At 37.4% G+C, this 21,793-nt stretch overlaps 1 protein-coding gene across 2 annotated transcripts; it reads right to left on the minus strand.

Annotated features, from left to right (window-relative positions):
- Positions 1-637: 637 nt before the first annotated feature.
- On the minus strand, positions 638-6,156 carry LOC146953833 (putative uridine nucleosidase 2). 2 transcript variants are annotated; one of them, XR_015011209.1, is made up of 10 exons: positions 6,084-6,156; positions 5,858-5,973; positions 5,654-5,713; positions 4,535-4,720; positions 4,346-4,450; positions 4,143-4,239; positions 3,524-3,631; positions 3,314-3,449; positions 1,717-1,860; positions 638-1,040 (listed from the first exon to the last, which is right to left on the minus strand). XR_015011209.1 is itself a non-coding variant. In XM_085711926.1 (9 exons), exons 1-9 carry the CDS (start codon positions 6,139-6,141, stop codon positions 935-937), a joined length of 972 nt encoding a protein of 323 aa, XP_085568052.1. In that variant the 5' UTR covers positions 6,142-6,156; the 3' UTR covers positions 638-934. The 2 variants fall into 2 exon arrangements, 1 of the variants encoding a protein (XP_085568052.1); XM_085711926.1 differs by lacking the exon at positions 1,717-1,860.
- Positions 6,157-21,793: the final 15,637 nt, after the last annotated feature.

Genomic DNA, 21,793 nt, shown 5'->3' on the forward strand with positions numbered 1-21,793 from the left:
TAAAATATCATCGACTGATTCGAGTATGTATGCTAATCACTTGGTGATCTTACTCCGTTTAACTTTGGCGTGAGAACACCTAAGTTAGTCTCCTTGCATTTGTCCATTCATTCAGAAAGATTAGTGAGTTGAGAACCTCCTTCCTATAGTCTACGGAAACAGCCTTTCCACCCACTTGAGATTCCTAGAACAAAACTCACAAAATTTGCCAAAGGGTCGTATCAAACACAAACTACTTCTCGGATTCTAGGTGTTGCAGCCACATAAAGCATACTTTGTTGAAGGTGTATCATGTATGTGATCTGCACAAGATCAAAGATATTTTTTCACATGTAGGTGTTGCATCCCCTCACTCTCCATTTTTTTTTTACCTGTAAACAAGTTACGATCCGCAAAAAGATTGTCAGTTTCCTCTAGCTTTGAGATTTTCATTATCAACTAAATTGGCCATTGCTAGGTCATAAGACGATCTCTCCAAGTACACACTTGTCTTTGTCTGGTTTCAACTCAATTTGTCATTCATAGCCAATGGAAATTAAAGGAGTAGCCAAAATAGCATTGGTTTCTGCAGAACATAATATCAAGATATTATGAAATTTAATGTTAAATTCTAACAGGACATATAACAAGATTTTCCTTTTACCTTTTAATAATTTGAATTGAAAACAAATTATAACAAGAATTATACGCAATGTATGATAATTGGGATAGGAATGTCAATTTAATCGGTGAAGGCAACGGGAATTTGTAAAATGCTGCCTTACTTGTAGATCAAGGAACATCAAATAAAGAGAAGGGAGCAAGACAATCATTCCTATCACATTGTAATTAAAATTGAAATAAAATGTAAAATAAAAGTAACGCTCAAGAGCTTTGAAGTGAGCATAGTCTTGTGCTTAATCAACAATGCTAATTGAACGGCTGTGTAGCTTCTTCAAACCAAAAGACGATCCATGACCAATTTCACAACTCTCGGAGCATCTACTGTCACAGCTACTTTTACTGTTGGCATATTGCACCATTCAGTGGTTTCGCCAAACCTGGTTTATGACAAACAGAAAAAAGATGTAAAAGTGAGGTGATGCATATAAAAAGTTGACAAAATTTTTTTCAATAGAAGATGAAGATAAGATATCATTGCAAAGAGGTTTTTTCGACTGCCCTTCCTAAATCATCCATTATATTGGACTTTTTTAATCCTGAAAGCCATTGAAAAAAGAGCAAACTGTCTAATTGGTTCTTCCAATCTTTGCATGCCAAGACATTAGTTTTCTTCAGAGATTTTATCGTTATATTACAACAACCGATCCTTATACACTAGGTGGAGTTGACTGCAAGGATTGACGATGCCATAGTGTTCTATCACAAATCATATCTCTTGCCCAAGCATTGACCTCAAATTTATCCCTAATAGTTTCCCCTATAATTTTTCTAGGTCTTCCCCTGACTCTAGCAATTGGAGTAACCTTCATCTAACCTAATCTCCTACATTCAATCTACTTATCTTCTCCACACATGTCTAAACCACCTAAGTCGATATATTTTTTTTTTTGAACAACCACCTAAGTCGATATTGAACCAATTATTCTACAGTAAGGTGCTATCCATATTCTCTCGTTAATGCTAACATTTGTAATTCTATCTAATCTAGTTTATCCTCACGTACAATGGAACATTCTCATACAAACCACTAAATAAGGGAGGTATGGAAAATACCAAGATTTTGAACGAAACCCAACATCTGGAGCCAAAAACGGAACAAAGCCCAATAGGGAGGAAAAAGTCCACCAATCCAACCATAACTCATACCCAATTGTAGAGGACATTTGATCATACTAACCTACCAATCAACTAGGGTACCTGAAACCAAAATTCATAACTAAATGGACAAGTCATCAAAGCACCCAAATTCTTATAAAAATGGACAAGTCATCAAAGACAGGAAAACTTTATAACAAAATATCCTCCCTAACAATTGCAATAAGAAGGGTGATGGGGAGTTATGGATAAAATGGAAGCCTATGTCCCACATCTAATCTTATGAGGTGATCAACGGAGTATTTTCCTGCTTAGTTTTCCCCCCTTGACAGCTAGATATTAAGGGAATTAGGTTTGTCAAGCGTTTGAGTTCTTATAAAATGGTATCATAGTTGGTTGCAGGTGTCTCATAAAGAGATAACTAACAAAAGCTAATCGAAAAAGGCCGAGAAAAGTAACGGATGGTGCAGCCTCCAGGACATCGGCTCTCATGTTTATGATATGGACTTGGGCATTATGGAGTGACCATGTCTTACACCGAGTAGTATGGAATGGTTGGTGGAGTACCTGTGTGGCTTAGTTCTTCCCCCTTGGCAACTAGCTTTTAAAGTAGGGTTTCCCCATTGCTTGGGTTCTTATCAAAGGGGTACACTGTCCCTCAGCAAGCTTCCCCCTTTTAGCTCATACAAAAAGGGGTACACTTATCAAAAGGGTACACTGTCTCTCTTCAGATAAAACACCATTCACCATAGGAGTATCTTTGTAGTTATCCCTGTCATCATGTTTGGTCCAGCAAGGTACATTTCGGCAAGGTCAGAGCTACTGCAGTGTACTTGAGAATGTGCTAGGAACAGTTGCCTGACCAACAAATATGCCGGGCAGTGTACTTGAGAAATATGCACTAAAATAGCTCTTCCTAATCAAATAGGAGAAATGCATGAACAAAAGGTCCAGGAATCCATATAGCTTTATGTTTCTCTAATAACTTCTTTAGCAAAACAGTTTGACACTATGCTTGCACTTTTCATTATCTGAGCGTCTAATAAGTGAGATCATTCTTAATCTCTACAGTCAATTAGAATTAGCACAGCATTCTGCAAGCAATAAAGGAAAGGAAACACAGGTTTAAATTCTTACAATCCAAACTCCTACCAAACTTTATCATTGACGGAAAATTTACTGAATTACTTCTCCTAAGGATTTACGCTGGCCACTAAAATTTAACCTAAGTTTTGGGTCTTCATCTGACATCAACTTTTTTTGTTAAATTACAATTATACAATATTTTATAAGAGTCAATGGTATTCTCAGATCCATGTAGCAAAATCCACCAAGTGGGATAAACTTGGTGGTGGTTGTTGTTCTTTAGAGAAAGTTTCAGTACAAAATGCAATCCCATAGCATCTTAACAAACTACTTTGCATAATTTTGAAACAAATAGAATTGCTATAAAATAGGCATTCACATTCATATGAATATAGACAAATTTCAAAAAATATATATATAAGCCCGAGTCCTCCAAGGTTTTATTATATCAATTGCTAGTTGTTTCTACCTTTTCTGTTTATTGTAGAGTACTGTAAGTCCCCTTGTAATGCCACTGGTTTGGACTCTAACAGCACCCTCCGTACAAGTTACAAGTGAAGGATCAACAGCAGCAAGCAACGTTGTTGGATCATGAAGGTAAACTCCTGCATACAAAAACCTTAATTAATAATTCAGATGATCAGGTATCTCCCAATTCTTATACAGTATGAAGACTAACCATTGGTGTTATATGCGTCATGATGATAAGAGAAATACACGTCTAAGATTTTAGTCAAGTACTGAGCAAACTTTCCTTTTGAACTAGCCAGCTTTTCTCGATCAGAACCTAGTCATTTTGTTTTTTCGGATCAGGGTATACCAGAACAAATTTAACAGAACAAAACAAGTAATAACCATAATAAATGAGAACAACATCATGTCCACTACAGGATGTGCAGATTAATTTTGTTAGGCACACTACAATAGAAAAATGTTACAGATAGATTCAGGGTAAACATACCGCGATACCTTAGGAAAAAACGGATTCTAATTCTCATCTCTACTCCCCATTTTTCCTAAATTTTTATTTTAGCAATTAATCAAAGGTCTTCACAAAATACTAGTTTAGTAAGGGAAACATCTATGAAATCTGTTGAGCTGAAAACTTTATTTTAAAAATAAAGTATAAAGTATTGCTGGAACATGATGCATAAATCCAGAAAGGAAAAGCAAATTAAACTATCTGTTGAAGAATCACATCAAACACATAAGATATATCAAGAGATGATTATTCACTTAAAAAAAATACCTACACAAGTACAGAAAAAATGGGTGCATAGGAATTCACAAAGCAGTACCTGACAATACGACTTGGTGAGTGACATTTATTCCCACTGCGAGTATATCTGCGCCACTTGTGAATACAACATCTGCAGCATCTGGATCACCGAATATCTGGAATCAAATCTAATTGAAGAGTTAGATATATCAAGCAGCTAATGATATCAATTTTTTTAATGGAATTTATATTAAGAAGTTGAGTACAAAATAGAACACTTACATTTGCTTCAGCAGCTGGATTCACATTGCCATTTACTGCAAAAGATCCACCAAGCAGAACGATCTGTCCAATGTTCTTAGCGAATTCTGGGTCCATCTGTATAGCCTGCCCAAAATAACCTTGGCATGAAACAAAGTATGAAGAGAAAACACGAAAAATGAGAAATTGGACATTGCGGACGTAACATACCAAAGCAATGTTTGTAAGAGGACCCAATGCCACGACGGTGATTTTTCCAGCGTTGGCTTTTGCTTGGTTAACCAAAAAAGAAGCAGCTGATTCTTCAATGGGTTTCCCATTTGGCGGTGGAAAATTTTGGTTGCCTAGTCCATCTGCACCATGGACAAAATCTGCAATGCGAAGTTTTGTTCCTTTCTGTAAACATAACATGGGTTACCATAATTAATCAAGTCAAAATCTCGGTATACATTTGGAAGGAATACAGAGATTTCAACATGCAGCTTATATAGTTTGATCCTCTTTTCAAACTTAAAAAAGTGCCAAAACTCAAAGACCACTCAAGTTGATGTGAGGGAGGGAAAGATATAATGTGTTCCTCTCTGAGAATTTCATGTGTCCAGACTATGTAGTATGTAATACATAAAGCATAAAGGGTCCCATTGCATGACTTAGTGGGATGCGTTTGAATAACAACCAATTAAAAAGCTTGTGTTGAGAAGAGTGAGATGGAAAGTGTGCTCCTCTTATCCATATGCACTAAAGATCACATATACTAAGGGCCTGTTTGGATTGGCTTATTTGAGCTTATCTACTGGCTTAAATTTTGTGAGACTGTTTGGGAGAACTTATGAAAACAGAACATGACAATTTTCAAAAGCTTTTTTCAGCTTATTTTCAAAGTTCTCTAATATAGCTTATAAAAACAACTTATAGCATATACAAAAACAATTTAACTTTATTTTATCCTTTTCTATAGAAATAGCTTACGTGAGCTTATAAATAAGCACTTATCATGATAAGAGCTTGTGCTATAAGCTGGATATAAGATGTTTATCCAAACAGGCCCTAATTGGTTATAAACACTAATTTGACATTTATAGAAGTTACGGAAAAAAAAAAAAAAGAAACATGAGTAAATAAAATGGACAATAATAGAAGACATGAAAATGAAACATATGGTGGTAGTGGGAGAGTCAAAAATTGGAAAAACCATTGCAAAGATATAATCAAGGTTTTAAATCATGATACATCAACTATTCAATGAATCTAAAACGTGGTTTTTTGCTTATAATAATGACCAGAAGATGTATCATGTAGATATATGAGTTGTTATTCTTATAAACTTACGGTTAAAGTCACATGAGATCCTTCAGCCACTGGTATATCAGTTCTTCCAGCAACCTCCAACTACACAAATGCAAATTTAGTCTCAAAACTAAATTTCATCAAATAAAACTATTGCAAGACACGTGTCAAACATCAGACACGTCTTCGATTAGAAGTGTCGGTGCTACAGAGCTATCAAACCAAAACAAAAAACAAAAACAATACCAAATGCAAGGCATTTCTGGTAGCAAGAGTGGTATAAACATTTCCATATATAGTAGTAAGTCCAATAACTTCAACTTCTGGTGATCTTAGAGCAAGGAATATTGCCATAGCATCATCTACACACAAAAAAAAATTACAATATCATTATCAGAGTCAAATAAACATGGAATTTGAAAAAACAAAGGAACAGAGTGAATATGAAATTGAAATCTAAAAGTGTATTTACCGATTCCAGGGTCGGTGTCGATTATGATCTTCTTTGGTTCGGATTGGGTTGTTGCCATGTGATCGTGATTGATGATTTTTTTTTTTCTTTTTCTTTTTTCTTTTAGAAGATATATATGATTGATAATGAGTTGTATACTTCACCTGCTCAAAAGTACAGAACAAACTTTTACTGTACTTATAATTATGGTAAGTACGGTGAAGTATAAGGTGGTTGTTACCAAGTACAAACATTTGTCACAATATTATATAGAAAAGAAATTATAATTATAAAAAAATAACTATTCCTAAATAAAAAAGTAGTAGTATATACTTTTTGAATATAATTAAATGATGTATATTTTAATAAGAAACGATAACGAATGCTTCAGAGGCACTATTTAAAAACTATAACTATAAGTTTTTATGAAAAATTATATATTTAATGCGTTAGAAATTGTAGTATTTGATTTATAAAAAAAATAATTTCTTAATGTGGAATGGTTAAAAAATGTCTTGGAGGCAATCTTTAACACGATTTTTTTTTTTTTACATGTGTGTTTAATTGATGTGTACAAGTCACACTTCTCATGGGTTTAAGCACCACTAATGCATTTAAGAGTAGAAAATATAAATGTATTTGTATTGTTATTCGAACTTGAAGGATTTTTTTTTTTTTTTTTTTTAGATCAGGGTGTCACCCTTCATCCTAAATTTTTACTAAAAAATATATGGGTTCAAAATGCTTTTCTTTAGGTAAATCGAAAGTATATTCTGCATGCAACTATTATACATATCGGTTGAAACCTCAACCAAATGGTAGGGTTAAAGCATCTGATGCAGTCACCATGTGTTATCAATTTTATTTTTTTTAAGGAAAATGACTTAACTTATATCATTAATTAAAATGTGTTTAATATAATTTGGTATGTCGATCAAGATTTGAAAACTAGCTAATAATGTGGTCGTCTTAACTAGTTCATGGACAACCTCATTTGTTTGTCCCCTTCGAACTCTACACTGGAGTTTTCATAAAAAAAAGACTAAAAAAAGCTCTACAATGATTAATAATAGCCCTGATTTCAGTTACATCGGGAAACAAAACTATCTATCACTTTTTTAGAATCAGAGCTTGAAGTCAACATATCCAAAATTGAGTTCATCCACCCACTCTAAAGCCAATAAGAGACCTAATGCTCCTCCAATATGAATGTCACGTGAAACTAATCCATTCAGGTTTTGCATGCACAAAAGCACATGTATCATCTCTTATACACATTCCTAATCCAACTCTTTTGTTATGATTAGAGAAAGACATGCCAATAATACATTTGAATCTGGCTTTATCCATTTCACATTTCTTATATATGATGAAAGAGTGGTTGCAATCTGACTTACCTTCTGCACTGCTTTCCAATCAAAGAGTAAATTAGGTTGTGCATGGATTACATCATTCCAAAGTTTATTATTCTTTTGCTTCCAAATACTTCATAAAACGCAAGAGTCGGATGTTGTATCTTCACGTGATAAAACATGTAGTAGCTTAAATATTAAATCTGAGCCATGACGGCCCTGATTAATAAATGTATTGAACGAGTTATAAGATGAGGTCATACTCCACACATTTACGATTACTTGGACAATTGTAAAACAAATGCAAACTATATTTTTCATTATTCTCACACAAGACACAATTTGCTGGACAATTTACACCTTTATCCTAAAGTCTCTTATGGGTTGGGAGGTTGTTCCTATAGATGCGCCAGATGAGATTCTTTACTTTCGGTGGTATTTTGAGTTTCCAAATCAAATCCAACTGGCCACTCACTTTAAAATGGCTTGTATCAAGTAATTCCTGCATTCATAAGCGATAAGCACTACGAGCTGAGTACTCACTCACCATAATCTTTTGTCCTCCAAATCAATTTTCCTTCCTAAACATAGGGGTACATAGGAATGTTGATTGAAAATTGAATTTAAGAAGGGAATGTTCTAGCTTATGTAATATGGTAGCATACATCTTGAAATACGCAAGTCATCTAGAGGAAAAATTGTTGGAACGAAATTGGATTTGTCGAATGCCTTTAAAATTTTGATGATAACAAAGTATTAAAGAACAATTAGATATGCTAATATGTGTTCAAGAGTGCATGATCTTAGGTTAAAATTTAACGATGTCTAAACATGTATAAGAGCATCAGAAGCACAAGAGAAGTTAAAAGACTTGGTAGAAGATATGAAGAAAGGTCAACCAAAAGTCAAGCAAGTAAAGACCATACTCAAGAATATAAGGCTCTAAGTCACTCAGACTTAGAGTCACCCAAACTTTGTGACATCCAAACTCTAAGGGACCTAGAAGCCTAGTCATATTTGTCTTCTTCTGACAAGAGTCACTTTCAATAGTACAATTTGTCTTCTTCTGGATCATGTGCTTAGTCAAATTCATGGACAAGAAGAATAAAAAGGATAATTCTATTTGCAGCAATGGATTTTGAATGTCCCTTCAAACGACATTAACCATATCAGGCAACATTCCAACGTCTTTGATTTGAAGCTTCTCAACAATTCTTAATGCGCTTACACTCTCCAACGTCTCTAAAATCCTTGCATATATAAGGAGCTAAAAACTTGAAGAATATGAACAAGACTCCGCGATTTTAAATGCACCGTTACTCTGTCAAATTCAAAAGAGCATTAGAACACTTAAGAATATCTTACTAACTTCATATCTTAAAAATTCTAAGTCTTTAGAGTCTGTTGTATGTTGTATTTGTTTACATCTCTGATTATATATCAAGTGTAAGAAAACTTTTTATTTGTAAACTCTTAACTGTCTCTTTCGGTTATGATTGAGCATTTGGAAGGCTCTTGCTTGTGTGCTTGAGCATAGGAAGTCCCTTGGTTATGCGCTTGAGCGATTGTAATTAGTTGTGATTATTATGAAGAACCGTTGGAAGTGCAAGGGGACTGGACTACTCCTGGATTTTAGGAGGAACCAATATAATTGTTTTATGTCATCTTCTCTCTCTCTCTCCCTCCCCCTCCCTCTCCCCCCTCTCTCTATCTTTGTGTTTGGTTTACACCGCTATTATCAGACTCTGAACAACTTCAGACTTTAACTAGTGCTAAAACACTTAGAAAAATTTGAAAAGCCAACACAATTAAACCCCCTTTCCCTGCTTGTGTTTTTCTCACCTTCAGTTGGTATTAGAGCACAGTCTGTGCTCACCACTTAACCGTGTCACAGTTAAAGATCTAGAGAGAAAAGCATGTCTACTGATGAAAGTGGTACTAGACCTTCTGGTTCTGGTAGAAATAATAATTCAGCTGTCAACTATGATTACACCACTTCAACTACTGAGAAGAACAATTATTCTATGAGACCTTCATCCTTAAATGGAGATGCTACTCAATTTTCATGGTGGAAGAGCAAGATGTGCAGTCACATCATAGGTGTTGATGATGAACTATGGAACATCATTGAGGACGGTGTTAGTTTCACTGTTGATGTAGATGGAATGGTGGTAGACATGAATAGTCTGACTGAGGCTCAAAGTAAAATCTACAGAAAGCATCATAGAGTACGTTGAATTCTTGTGGATGCTTTGCCTCATTAAGAATATACCAAGATTGTGGATAAGTCTACTAACAAATCCATATTTGAGTCACTATGCTCTACCTATTAAGTAAACCAACATGTTAAAGAGGCTAAGGCTAACTAATTGGTTCATCAGTATGAGTTTTTTTAGAAATATTGAAATCATGTATTCAAGGTTTCAAACTCTTGTATCTAGCCTTCAGGTTATGAAAAAAGCTATATTATTCCTAATCATGTTAAGAAGATTATTTTAGGTGTTTCCGCCAGTTTCAGACCAAAGGTTACAGCCATTCCGGAAGCAAAAGATTTAAACGAGCTAAGCCTGGGGAATCTAATAAGTTCTCTCAAAAGTCATGAGATTGAGTTTATTATAGATGAACCTGTTAAGAAGTCCAAATCCATTTCTTTGACATATAAGGGAAAATATTCTAAAGTTCTTCAAGTTGTTGAGTCAAAAGAAAAAACTCATGATGGAGGGTCTGACAAAGGTTCAGATCTTGAGGAGATGGCATATTTGACCAAGATATTTCATTACCTAACTAAGAATTAAAGGTTTTCAGGTAGGAGCAGCAATTCAAAAGGATCAGGTTTCAAGAACAAAAAAGAAGATCAGAAGGGATGCTTCAACTGCAAGAAACTTTATCATTTTATTTCTGACTGTCTAAAGTTACATAAGGACAAGTCAAAGAAGAAGAACTCTAAGAAAGATAGTTACATGAACAAGCCCAAGAAAAGTCTTATGGCAACTGATGACACCTTGTCATTACGTAATTTTATATGTATTTTCATCACAAAAAGGAGTTCACAGAAGACTTATGCAGCAAAAAGAGCAGAAAAACTGAAGGAAACGCAAAGAAATAAAACGTGTCACGATTTGGTACAAACGTGACACGATTTGGGAAGCACAAGAAGCCTTGTTTCGACATTAGGAAAACGTGTCACGATTGGTAAAACGTGACACGATTTGGTGAAACCCTAATTCAGTTTCTTGCTCCAGAAGGTAAAAACGTGTCACGATTCACTTAAAACGTGACACGATTTGGGCGATATTCTGTGCCTATTTATGCTGAAGTCTATTCCAAAAACAAGGGTTACGAATTCTAGAGAGCCAAGTGCGATTTTACAACTACAAGGAGGACCAGGAGGACGATTTCTTCATCTTCCAACCACTTTGTGTATGTTTTATTACCTCTAATGATTATGTTATTTGTAAACATTATTATGAGTAGCTAAATCCATTAGAGGTTAGGTCTGAGATGATTCGTTGTAACCCTAATTGAGATATTATGTTGTGAAACTCTATTTATTGTGAATGATATTCTAGTCTTTATTCAATTCAATTGTTCTTAATGCTTTTTATATCCTGATCAAATATAAATATGATTTTGTGAGAATGAATGACTACTGACCATAGCTTTCTACTTAGACCTATTGAATTGTTCTAATAAACATGGTTAGTCTAGGAATGGATAATCGTTTATTAGTGATGTTAGGTTAACGTGCTTTAAACCTTCAAAGATTATTAGACCACCTAAGGGATTAGGGGCTGTAGTTTAAGGAGAGGGTCCTAACTCAAGGGATTGATTAGGACTATTTTGTTAACTATCGTGGGATTAGAAGATCATTCATACGAATAGGTGCAACATAACAATTAGGGGAACATAGATGATTCGAAAGACCTAAACTCATCTCTCTCTTATTCTTGAAAACCAATTTATTTTTAGCAATTATTTTTTTATGCAATCAAACCAATCTACTGCCTAGTGGCAAATCAAAATAACCTTTATACATCCTAAAATACAACGTAGTTGAATTATTGAGATTAAAAACAGTCCTCGTGGGATCGATATTTTTACTACTTCGATAGTATTTGGTGCACTTGCCAAACGTCTATCAAGTTTTTGGCGCCGTTGCCGGGGACTGTTGAATTATTTCAACAAGGCAATTACGTTATAATTTAGGGTATTTGCAATTTAATTTTCTGTTTTTAATTTTTATTTTTTATTTTTCTGTTTTCATATTCACTTGATTACTTTGCGTTGTGCAGTGCTACTAAGGTATTTTGCTGTTTATGCGAGGTAAACAGAGCTCTGACGACTTAGAGTACGATCCGGAAATTGAAAGGACTGCTAGAGCACTTCGGAAAGCTGTCCGATCGCAAAGGCTAGCTCAATCCGTTCCACCGGGTGTTCGAGAACAAGTACCGGAGCAATTCTCAAGTGAATCTGAAACAATCTCTTCTCCTAAATCTGCAACTATGGAAGGGGAAGGAGTTGTACCACCAAGACCTAAGCTTGGAGACTACGGTTTAGCCACTCATCGCGGTCAACTGACCCACACTTTTCAACCAGCTAACCCCGTAGCTTTCGACATCAAGACAACTGTCCTCAACGGTTTGAGGGACAAGCAATTCGATGGGACTGAAGCTATGAGTCCGCATGAACACTTGAGCCGCTTTGCTGAAACCTGCGAGTTTTGTGTGCAACCAGCCACCGTGACTGAAGCACAGAAGAAACTAAGGCTGTTCCCTTTCACTTTGACGGGAAGAGCAAAAGATTGGTTGCTAACAATTCCAAACGGGACTGTCCAAACATGGGAAGAGTTAGAGCTGAAGTTCTTGGAGAAGTATTTCCCTATGTCTAAGTATTGGGAAAAGAAGATGGAGATCTCTAACTTCAAGCAAGGAGAAGGTGAATCATTGTATGATGCTTGGGAGCGATTCAACTTACTTCTTAAGAGATGCCCTAATCACGAGTTCACCGAGAAGCAATACCTCCAAATCTTCACTGAGGGGGTAACACCAAACACTAGAATGTTCTTAGATGCTTCCGCGGGAGGTAGTCTCAAGAGCAAAACTGATCATGAAGTCCAAGCTTTGATAGAAAACATGGCTGGAAATGAGTATCGTGCTGAAGCTAAGAAGAAGGAAAGAGGAGTGTTTGGTGTGAGTGAACAAACTGCTATCCTTGCTAACCAAGCAGCTATGAACAAACAAATTGAAGCTCTAACTAAGGAGTTTCAAGGGTTCACTTTGGCTCATAAACAACAACAAGTAGCTGCAATCAAGTGCGACTTATGTGGTGAAGAACATCCCAACGGTGAATGCGTTCCGGAAGGATCAAGTGAAGAAGCTAACTTCATGGGAGGTTATCAAAGGCAGAATCAATACTACAATTCAGGCATTAATAAGCATCCAAATCTAAGCTACTCAAATAACAATGCTTTAAATTCTCAAATGCTTACTCCTCCTCAACAACAACAAAGGAAGCCATCAGCTCTTGAAGAAACTATGATGAATTTCATGAAGATGACTCAAGGCAACTTTGAAGAGATGAAGAAGAGTCAAGAAGCTGAAAGAAAGAACAATGAAGCTTCTAGGAAGATGCTTGAAACTCAACTGGGGCAATTAGCTAAGCAATTGGCTGAACAAAGTAAAGGAGGATTCTCAGGTAACACTAAAGATAACCCTAAGAATGAGTCTTGTAATGCTATTGAATTGAGGAGCAAAAAGGTTTTGACTCCTTTAGTTCCAAAAGCTCCAAAGAAGGTTGATGAAGTAGTTGAGGTGGAGGAGAACGATGTAGTTGAAGAAAATGATCATGGAGTAGTTGAAAAAAATGATGAGGATGTAGTTGAAAATGAAAAGAAGAAAAAAATAGAGGGAGATAAAAGTGAGAAATTGATAGATGAAGACTCAATCTTGAGGAAGTCAAAGAGTCAAATCTTGAAAGATGGAGACAAGCCACAAATTATTCCATCATATGTGAAGCTTCCTTACCCTCATCTAGAGAAGAAGAAAAAGAAGGAGGAAGGACAATTCAAGAAGTTCATGCAACTTGTCTCACAACTTCAAGTAAATATCCCTTTCAGTGAGGCTCTTGATCAAATGCCTTTGTATGCCAAGTTCATGAAAGATTTGCTAACAGGAAGAAGAAAGCCTAAAGATGATGAAAATATTTCTCTTTCCGAGAATTGTAGCGCCATTCTTCAAAAGAAGCTACCACCTAAGCTGAAAGATCCTGGTGCTTTTACTATCCCTTGTTCCATTGGACCGGTAGACATTGGAAGAGCTTTATGTGATCTAGGAGCAAGTATCAACTTGATGCCTCTTTCAATGATGAAGAAGCTCAAGTGTGGGGAGCCAAAACCAACGAGAATGACCATTACTTTAGCTGATCGGTCAATCTCTTATCCTGTTGGCATACTTGAAGATGTGCTAGTCAAAGTTAATGATCTTGTGTTTCCAGCAGACTTTGTGATCTTAGACATGGCTGAAGATGAAGATATGCCACTCATTTTAGGAAGACCTTTCCTTGCAACTGGTCGTGCTTTGATTGATGTTGAGATGGGAGAGCTAATGTTGAGGTTCCATAATGAGCAAGTGGTGTTCAATATCTTCGAAGCAATGAAACACCGAGAGGAAAATCCCAAGTGTTACCGGATTGATGTTGTTGAAGAAATAGTAGAAGACAACTCTCGTGAACCTCAACCACCACAACCTCTTGAAAGAGCAATTGTAAATTCTATAGAGAGTTGTGAGCATGATGAAGATCTTGAAGTAAGAGATTGTGTGAAGCAACTAGCAGCAAGCAAGCAAGAGTTGGGACCGGTAAAAATAGAAGAATTAATGGGTAAGCACTCTATGGATGCTCCTATTTTGAGTGGAGAAGGAGAGAAAAACCCAGAATTAAAAGAACTCCCTTCTCACTTGAAATATGTTTTTCTCACTAAGGATGCCTCTAAACCAGTAATCATCAGCAATACCTTGACACCTTTGGAAGAAGAAAAATTAATGAGGGTGTTAAGAGACAATCAAGGAGCTTTGGGGTGGAACATTTCTGATTTGAAGGGTATTAGTCCAGCTTATTGCATGCATAAAATACACATGGAGGCTGAATACAAACCGGTGGTTCAACCTCAAAGGAGACTTAACCCAACAATGAAGGAAGTGGTAAAGAAAGAGGTGCTGAAGTTACTAGATGCAGGTATGATCTACCCTATCTCTGATAGCTCATGGGTAAGTCCGGTCCACGTGGTACCAAAGAAAGGTGGAATGACGGTGGTGGCTAATGAAAAAAATGAATTAATACCCACCCGCACTGTTACTGGTTGGAGGATGTGTATAGACTACCGGAGGTTGAACACCGCAACAAGGAAGGATCATTTCCCTTTACCATTCATGGACCAAATGATTGAGAGGTTGGCTGGCCAAGCCTTTTATTGCTTTTTGGATGGGTATTCGGGGTACAATCAGATTGCGGTAGCTCCAGAAGATCAAGAGAAGACAGCCTTCACTTGTCCATTTGGTATATTTGCTTATAGGAGGATGCCCTTTGGGCTGTGTAATGCGCCGGCGACCTTTCAAAGGTGTATGCTCTCCATCTTCTCTGACATGATAGAGAAGAATATTGAGGTATTTATGGACGACTTTTCTGTGTTTGGTAAGTCTTTTGATCAATGCTTATTTCACCTAGATGCTGTCCTTAAACGATGCACCGAAACTAACCTTGTTTTAAACTGGGAAAAATGTCACTTTATGGTGACCGAAGGTATAGTTTTGGGGCATAAAATAAGTGCGAAGGGCATAGAGGTGGACCAAGCTAAAATAGAGGTTATAGAGAAGCTCCCTCCACCTGTTAATGTTAAGGGAATAAGAAGTTTCTTGGGGCATGCTGGTTTCTATCGGCGTTTTATAAAAGATTTTTCAAAAATTTCCAAGCCCCTCTGTAACCTCTTGGTCAAAGAAACTGAATTTAATTTTGATGATGAATGTTTGAATGCTTTTTCTTTGATTAAAAACAAGTTGGTAACTGCACCAATAATCATTGCACCCGATTGGGATGTACCATTTGAACTTATGTGTGATGCAAGTGATTATGCTGTTGGTGCAGTTCTAGGCCAACGCAAGAACAAGTTTTTCCATGCAATTTACTATGCAAGCAAAGTTTTAAATGAGAATCAAATTAACTATTCCACAACAGAAAAAGAGTTGCTTGCGGTAATTTTTGCATTGGAAAAGTTTCGTTCTTATCTAATAGGCTCCAAAGTCATTGTTTTTACAGATCATGCAGCTCTTAAATATCTCTTGACAAAAGGGGATTCAAAGCCTCGGCTGTTGAGGTGGATCCTTTTGCTACAAGAATTCGATCTTGAGATTCGTGACAAGAAAGGAGTAGAGAACGTAGTAGCTGATCATCTATCAAGGCTGGAAAATGATGAGGTGACAAACAAAGAGAAGGCCATCAAGGCCGAATTTCCTGATGAACAACTGTTTGCTATTGGAGAAAGGCCTTGGTTTGCTGACATTGCGAACTTTAAGGCCGGTAACATAGTTCCTGATGATATGACCTATCCTCAGAGAAAAAAATTCTTCAAGGATGCAAACCACTACTTGTGGGATGACCCGTATCTGTTTAAGATAGGAACTGACGGTTTGATAAGACGTTGTGTTGCAGGTAAGGAAGCTCATAGTATCATGTGGCACTGCCATAGCTCAGCTTATGGGGGCCACCATAGTGGAGAAAGAACCGCGGCAAAAATTTTGCAAAGTGGATTCTGGTGGCCCACCCTTTTCAAAGATTGCCACGACTTTGTTGCACATTGTGACAAATGCCAAAGGACAGGTAACATCTCTAAGAGGAATGAGATGCCCCTATCAGGAATCATCGAAGTTGAACCATTTGATTGTTGGGGCATCGACTTTATGGGACCTTTCCCTTCCTCTTACTCTTTTCTTCATATTCTTGTCTGTGTTGATTATGTCACTAAATGGGTTGAAGCGATACCTTGTGTTGCTAATGATGCTAAGACAGTTGTTAACTTCCTGCATAAAAACATTTTCACTAGGTTTGGAACACCTAGAGTCTTGATCAGTGATGGGGGGAAGCACTTTTGCAATAATTTTCTTGAAAATTTGCTCAAAAAGTATAACATAAAGCACAAAGTTGCAACTCCCTACCACCCACAAACAAGTGGTCAAGCAGAGGTTTCAAACCGTCAGCTGAAACAGATCTTAGAGAAAACAGTTGCGTCAAATAGGAAGGACTGGTCTAAAAAATTAGATGACGCACTATGGGCATATAGGACTGCCTTTAAGACTCACCTCGGGCTCTCACCCTATCAGTTAGTCTATGGAAAGGCATGTCATCTACCAGTTGAGCTAGAACATAAGGCGTACTGGGCCATTAAGACCTTAAACTTTGATCAAGAAGCCGCTGGTAAGAAAAGACTCTTGAAACTTAATGAACTGGAGGAGATGAGGCTTAGAGCATATGAAAATGCGCTCATTTATAAAGCCAGGACTAAAAGGTATCATGACAAAAACTTAGTGTCTAGGGATATTAACTGTGGGCAATTAGTTTTGTTGTATAATTCCAGGTTGAAACTGTTTCCTGGAAAGCTCAAGTCAAAGTGGTCTGGACCGTTCTTGGTGAAAAGTGTGTCACCTCATGGAGCTGTCGAGTTGATGACACCTGAAGGTGACCGAAGTTTCAAGGTAAATGGGCAAAGAGTTAAGCCATATCTGGGAGGCGACCTACCGAAGGCAAGGGTAGGACTTATTTTGAATGATCCTTAGGGGTCGTCATGAGTCAAGCTAGTGACGGTAAAGAAGCGCTTGGTGGGAGGCAACCCACATTTAGATTTCAGGTAGTATTTCTTATTTCCTTTTTATTGCTTTCAAATATTCAAAAATACAAAAAGATTTTTTGCTGAAACGAACAGAGGAAGAAAATTTGTTGTTTTCCAATACTGTGCAAATCGTGACACGTTTTGGGCCAAACGTGACACGATTTGCCCCCTCTGAAGCTCCTCTCAGAAATTTTTCTAAGTAAAAAAAGGGTGCCATTCGACATTTCCAGAAAACGTGTCACGATGCTGAAATCGTGACACGAATTTTGGCACCTAAAAATTTTTCTAAGTCTCAAATTGGTGCAATTCGACAATTGGAAATCGTGACACGTTGGCCAAAACGTGACACGATTTCTGGGCAAGAAAATTTTCAAAAATGAAAAATCGTGACACGTTTAGCCCAAACGTGACACGATTGTAGCAGTTTCAAAAATTTAACCGTTACAAAACAAAATCGTGACACGTTTTAAGTGAATCGTGACACGATTTTCCCAGCCTATAAATATATCCAACACGATTTTCATTCCATTCACTTCCAAAAGTAGCCAAACTCTGCCAAAATTTTCCCAGAACCCTAACCTACGATTTTCTAACCCTTTTCTACCAAAAATCTTCATCTTTTCATCTTCTAATCACCAAACCATTACCATACACCTTCATCATCACCAACAAACAACCAAACCCATTATCTCCATCTTAACCCTAACCCTAATATCCAGTTTTGTTTCTTCTCTAAATCCTAACCCTAACCATGGTTGAGACCCGCAACAAAGGCAAGTCCCAAGCCACATCCCAACCAGCCAAAAAGGCCAAAATAGCCCCCAAACGCAAACAACCTGTCAAACCTAGCCCTAACACCGCACCCCCACCGTCCATCAACCACCGGTTTTATAATACTGCTGCCCGTGACCGTTTCAAGGACATCCGAGGCTATAGGGTGATCCCGGAGAGAGGTTTTGATTTCACCAAACTCATCTCCAACCCTGAGTTCCATCAAGTGATCACTGAGAGAGGGTGGGAGTCCCTTGTTAGTATGATTTTCGAGCAGGCCAACAAAACCATTGGGATAGAATTCTATTCTAATGCTAGGTATATGGGGAGGAAGTATGTGTCCTATGTGAGGGGGAAGGAGATAGACTATAGCCCGGAAAGGATTAATCAGTTGCTGGAGATTGTGCCACCGGAGATTTGTGATGTGAAGAGGAGGATGGAGGAGTGCAAGAATTGGGATGATGAAAGGTGGGAGGAGTTGCTAATGCAGATTTGTGTTGAAGGTGCTAAGTGGCATGGAGGGTCACATATGCTGTTGAGGGCTGACTTCAAGCCCCATGCAAAGGCGTGGGCATCTTTTGTGGTGCAAACTATTGAGGGCACCTCTTGTACTTCAGAGATTCCGCTGCCCCGCTTGTTGACGCTGTCTGCTATTCTTGATGGTACACCCATCAATGTTGGTGAGTTAATTGCCGACAATATCTATATGTTTGCTTCAGGTACCAAGAAGGCACTCCCTCATTTGAGCCTTATCAATTGGCTTTGTGAGGAGGAGGAGTGCGATTTGTTTGCTAATGATTTGAGTGCAGCAATGATGAAGCCCATCACCGACACTTACATGGATGGCTTTGTCAAGGATTATCATGACCACATGCAGACTATCATGGGTGCCGAGGCAGCAGCAGCAGGACAGCCACAGCCGCCACCACCACAACAGCCACCGCCACCACCTCAGAGTCAGACTTTTGCTGGAGAGGGGAGCAGCCAGCAGGGTGCCTATGCACCTATTCATCCTATGATGCTGGACTACATGTTCGGCCATGCCAACTGGATGAATGAGGTGTCAGATCAGGAGTATTGGAACCGTCCGAGGTTTGGTCAGGAGTTCACTGAGGCGGTCTGCCTCAACAGGAGGAAGATGACTGGGTCTTTCGAGCGCTTTGATGGGTCCGAGGAGGCTATGGACCACTACTTTGATGTCACCAGAGGTCGAGCTCAGGATAGAGAGCAGGAGATCCGAGCTGACTTTGCTGCTGGTGGAGCTCAGTCTAGGCAGCACTTTGGGGAGGATACCTATGCAGAGGAGGACCCCAACACTTGGATTCCGGAGGACCAGATGCAGGATTGAGTGGGCTACTGATGGCCCACCTATTTTTATTTTTCTGTTTTTTGTTTCAGCACTTTGGTTATGTAACTTTAATTTTATGTTCAAACAATTTTTATTGCTTTTAATTAAGTTTAACTCGGTTTTATTCCCCCCGTTTATGTAATTATTCCTGCACTTGTTTATTATTGATGAATTTGTTTGTTTAGTTGACTTTTTACAGTTTGATAACAAATAGTTGTTCAAGTGGTATTCCAAAAGTTCAAAAGGAGGAGTGACTTGGTTTTCAAAGGCGAAGTGTACGGCGTTGCTAGGTAGTCACATACTCCCAGAAATCTCAGCCATAAGGTTCATTGCCATATTTTGTTTTTCAATTTACTTATATTTAGCTTAGTTTTCCATGCAACTACATTTCTAGAACTTGCATTGTTTCTCTATTATTGATTGGTCTTTGTTAATTACACACTGAGGCAAAAGTGCTTGGTCCTGTGAGCCTTTTGAAGCCTACCCTGACTATAATTGTTAAACTTTATCCTTTTCTTAGCCCCTTTGAGCCGGTAGGATTAGAACTTTTTGTTCGGTGACAAACTACATTACAAACTTAGAGACTTTTAGGACTTGTCCCTTATTGTTTTTCTGAGTTAGGCATTGTAGAATGTTGCTTAAAATTAAGTTTGGGGTTGCTATTGGAATTTGCAACCAATTAAGTTTGGGGTGGGGGTACTAGAGAATAAGAGAACAAAAAGAAAAAGGATTGTCATGCAAAAGGCAAAAATACATTCAAAAAATTGATGTATGAAAAAAAAAAAAGATGAAATGAATGATGAAAAAGGGACCAAACTTTGAAACATGTGAGTAACTTCAAACTCGATTGTCCCTAAAAGTTATAAATATTCTCTAGTACCTTTGCATTGATTGTTATTCCACAAGGTGAATGATCGTAGGATTGAATTTGTTCTTTAACTTCCGTAGGAATGCCTAACTCTAATTTTGTGTAGCCTACTTATCCAAATATGTCCCACCTTTCACCTAAGCCCCGTTATAACCCTAAAGACCTCAAAAGTGTGTAATGATATTGACTTTGATTGATGTTTAGAAACTTTTCAAGCGTATGGTAATATGTAGATCTGCATGTCGACTGGTAGAACCCTATTTCAAATATTTGCGTGGAGTTGTGAAGTGGTGGATGCATACAAGTCAAACTAGCTCATCATTAGCTAGTAAGGTGTTGAACTTTTGGGTACTACTGCTTGAATAGGTAATTGTTATTTCACTGTCGATTGTCAGCTTTGCAAGTAAATTCCTTGAGGACAAGGAATGGTTTAAGTTTGGGGTTGTGATGACACCTTGTCATTACGTAATTTTATATGTATTTTCATCACAAAAAGGAGTTCACAGAAGACTTATGCAGCAAAAAGAGCAGAAAAACTGAAGGAAACGCAAAGAAATAAAACGTGTCACGATTTGGTACAAACGTGACACGATTTGGGAAGCACAAGAAGCCTTGTTTCGACATTAGGAAAACGTGTCACGATTGGTAAAACGTGACACGATTTGGTGAAACCCTAATTCAGTTTCTTGCTCCAGAAGGTAAAAACGTGTCACGATTCACTTAAAACGTGACACGATTTGGGCGATATTCTGTGCCTATTTATGCTGAAGTCTATTCCAAAAACAAGGGTTACGAATTCTAGAGAGCCAAGTGCGATTTTACAACTACAAGGAGGACCAGGAGGACGATTTCTTCATCTTCCAACCACTTTGTGTATGTTTTATTACCTCTAATGATTATGTTATTTGTAAACATTATTATGAGTAGCTAAATCCATTAGAGGTTAGGTCTGAGATGATTCGTTGTAACCCTAATTGAGATATTATGTTGTGAAACTCTATTTATTGTGAATGATATTCTAGTCTTTATTCAATTCAATTGTTCTTAATGCTTTTTATATCCTGATCAAATATAAATATGATTTTGTGAGAATGAATGACTACTGACCATAGCTTTCTACTTAGACCTATTGAATTGTTCTAATAAACATGGTTAGTCTAGGAATGGATAATCGTTTATTAGTGATGTTAGGTTAACGTGCTTTAAACCTTCAAAGATTATTAGACCACCTAAGGGATTAGGGGCTGTAGTTTAAGGAGAGGGTCCTAACTCAAGGGATTGATTAGGACTATTTTGTTAACTATCGTGGGATTAGAAGATCATTCATACGAATAGGTGCAACATAACAATTAGGGGAACATAGATGATTCGAAAGACCTAAACTCATCTCTCTCTTATTCTTGAAAACCAATTTATTTTTAGCAATTATTTTTTTATGCAATCAAACCAATCTACTGCCTAGTGGCAAATCAAAATAACCTTTATACATCCTAAAATACAACGTAGTTGAATTATTGA

This window comes from Medicago sativa, chromosome 1 (assembly GCF_051527215.1).
Source record: "Medicago sativa cultivar Bolivia chromosome 1, Bolivia_mono, whole genome shotgun sequence".
In the NCBI taxonomy this organism is placed as follows: Eukaryota; Viridiplantae; Streptophyta; class Magnoliopsida; order Fabales; family Fabaceae; genus Medicago; species Medicago sativa.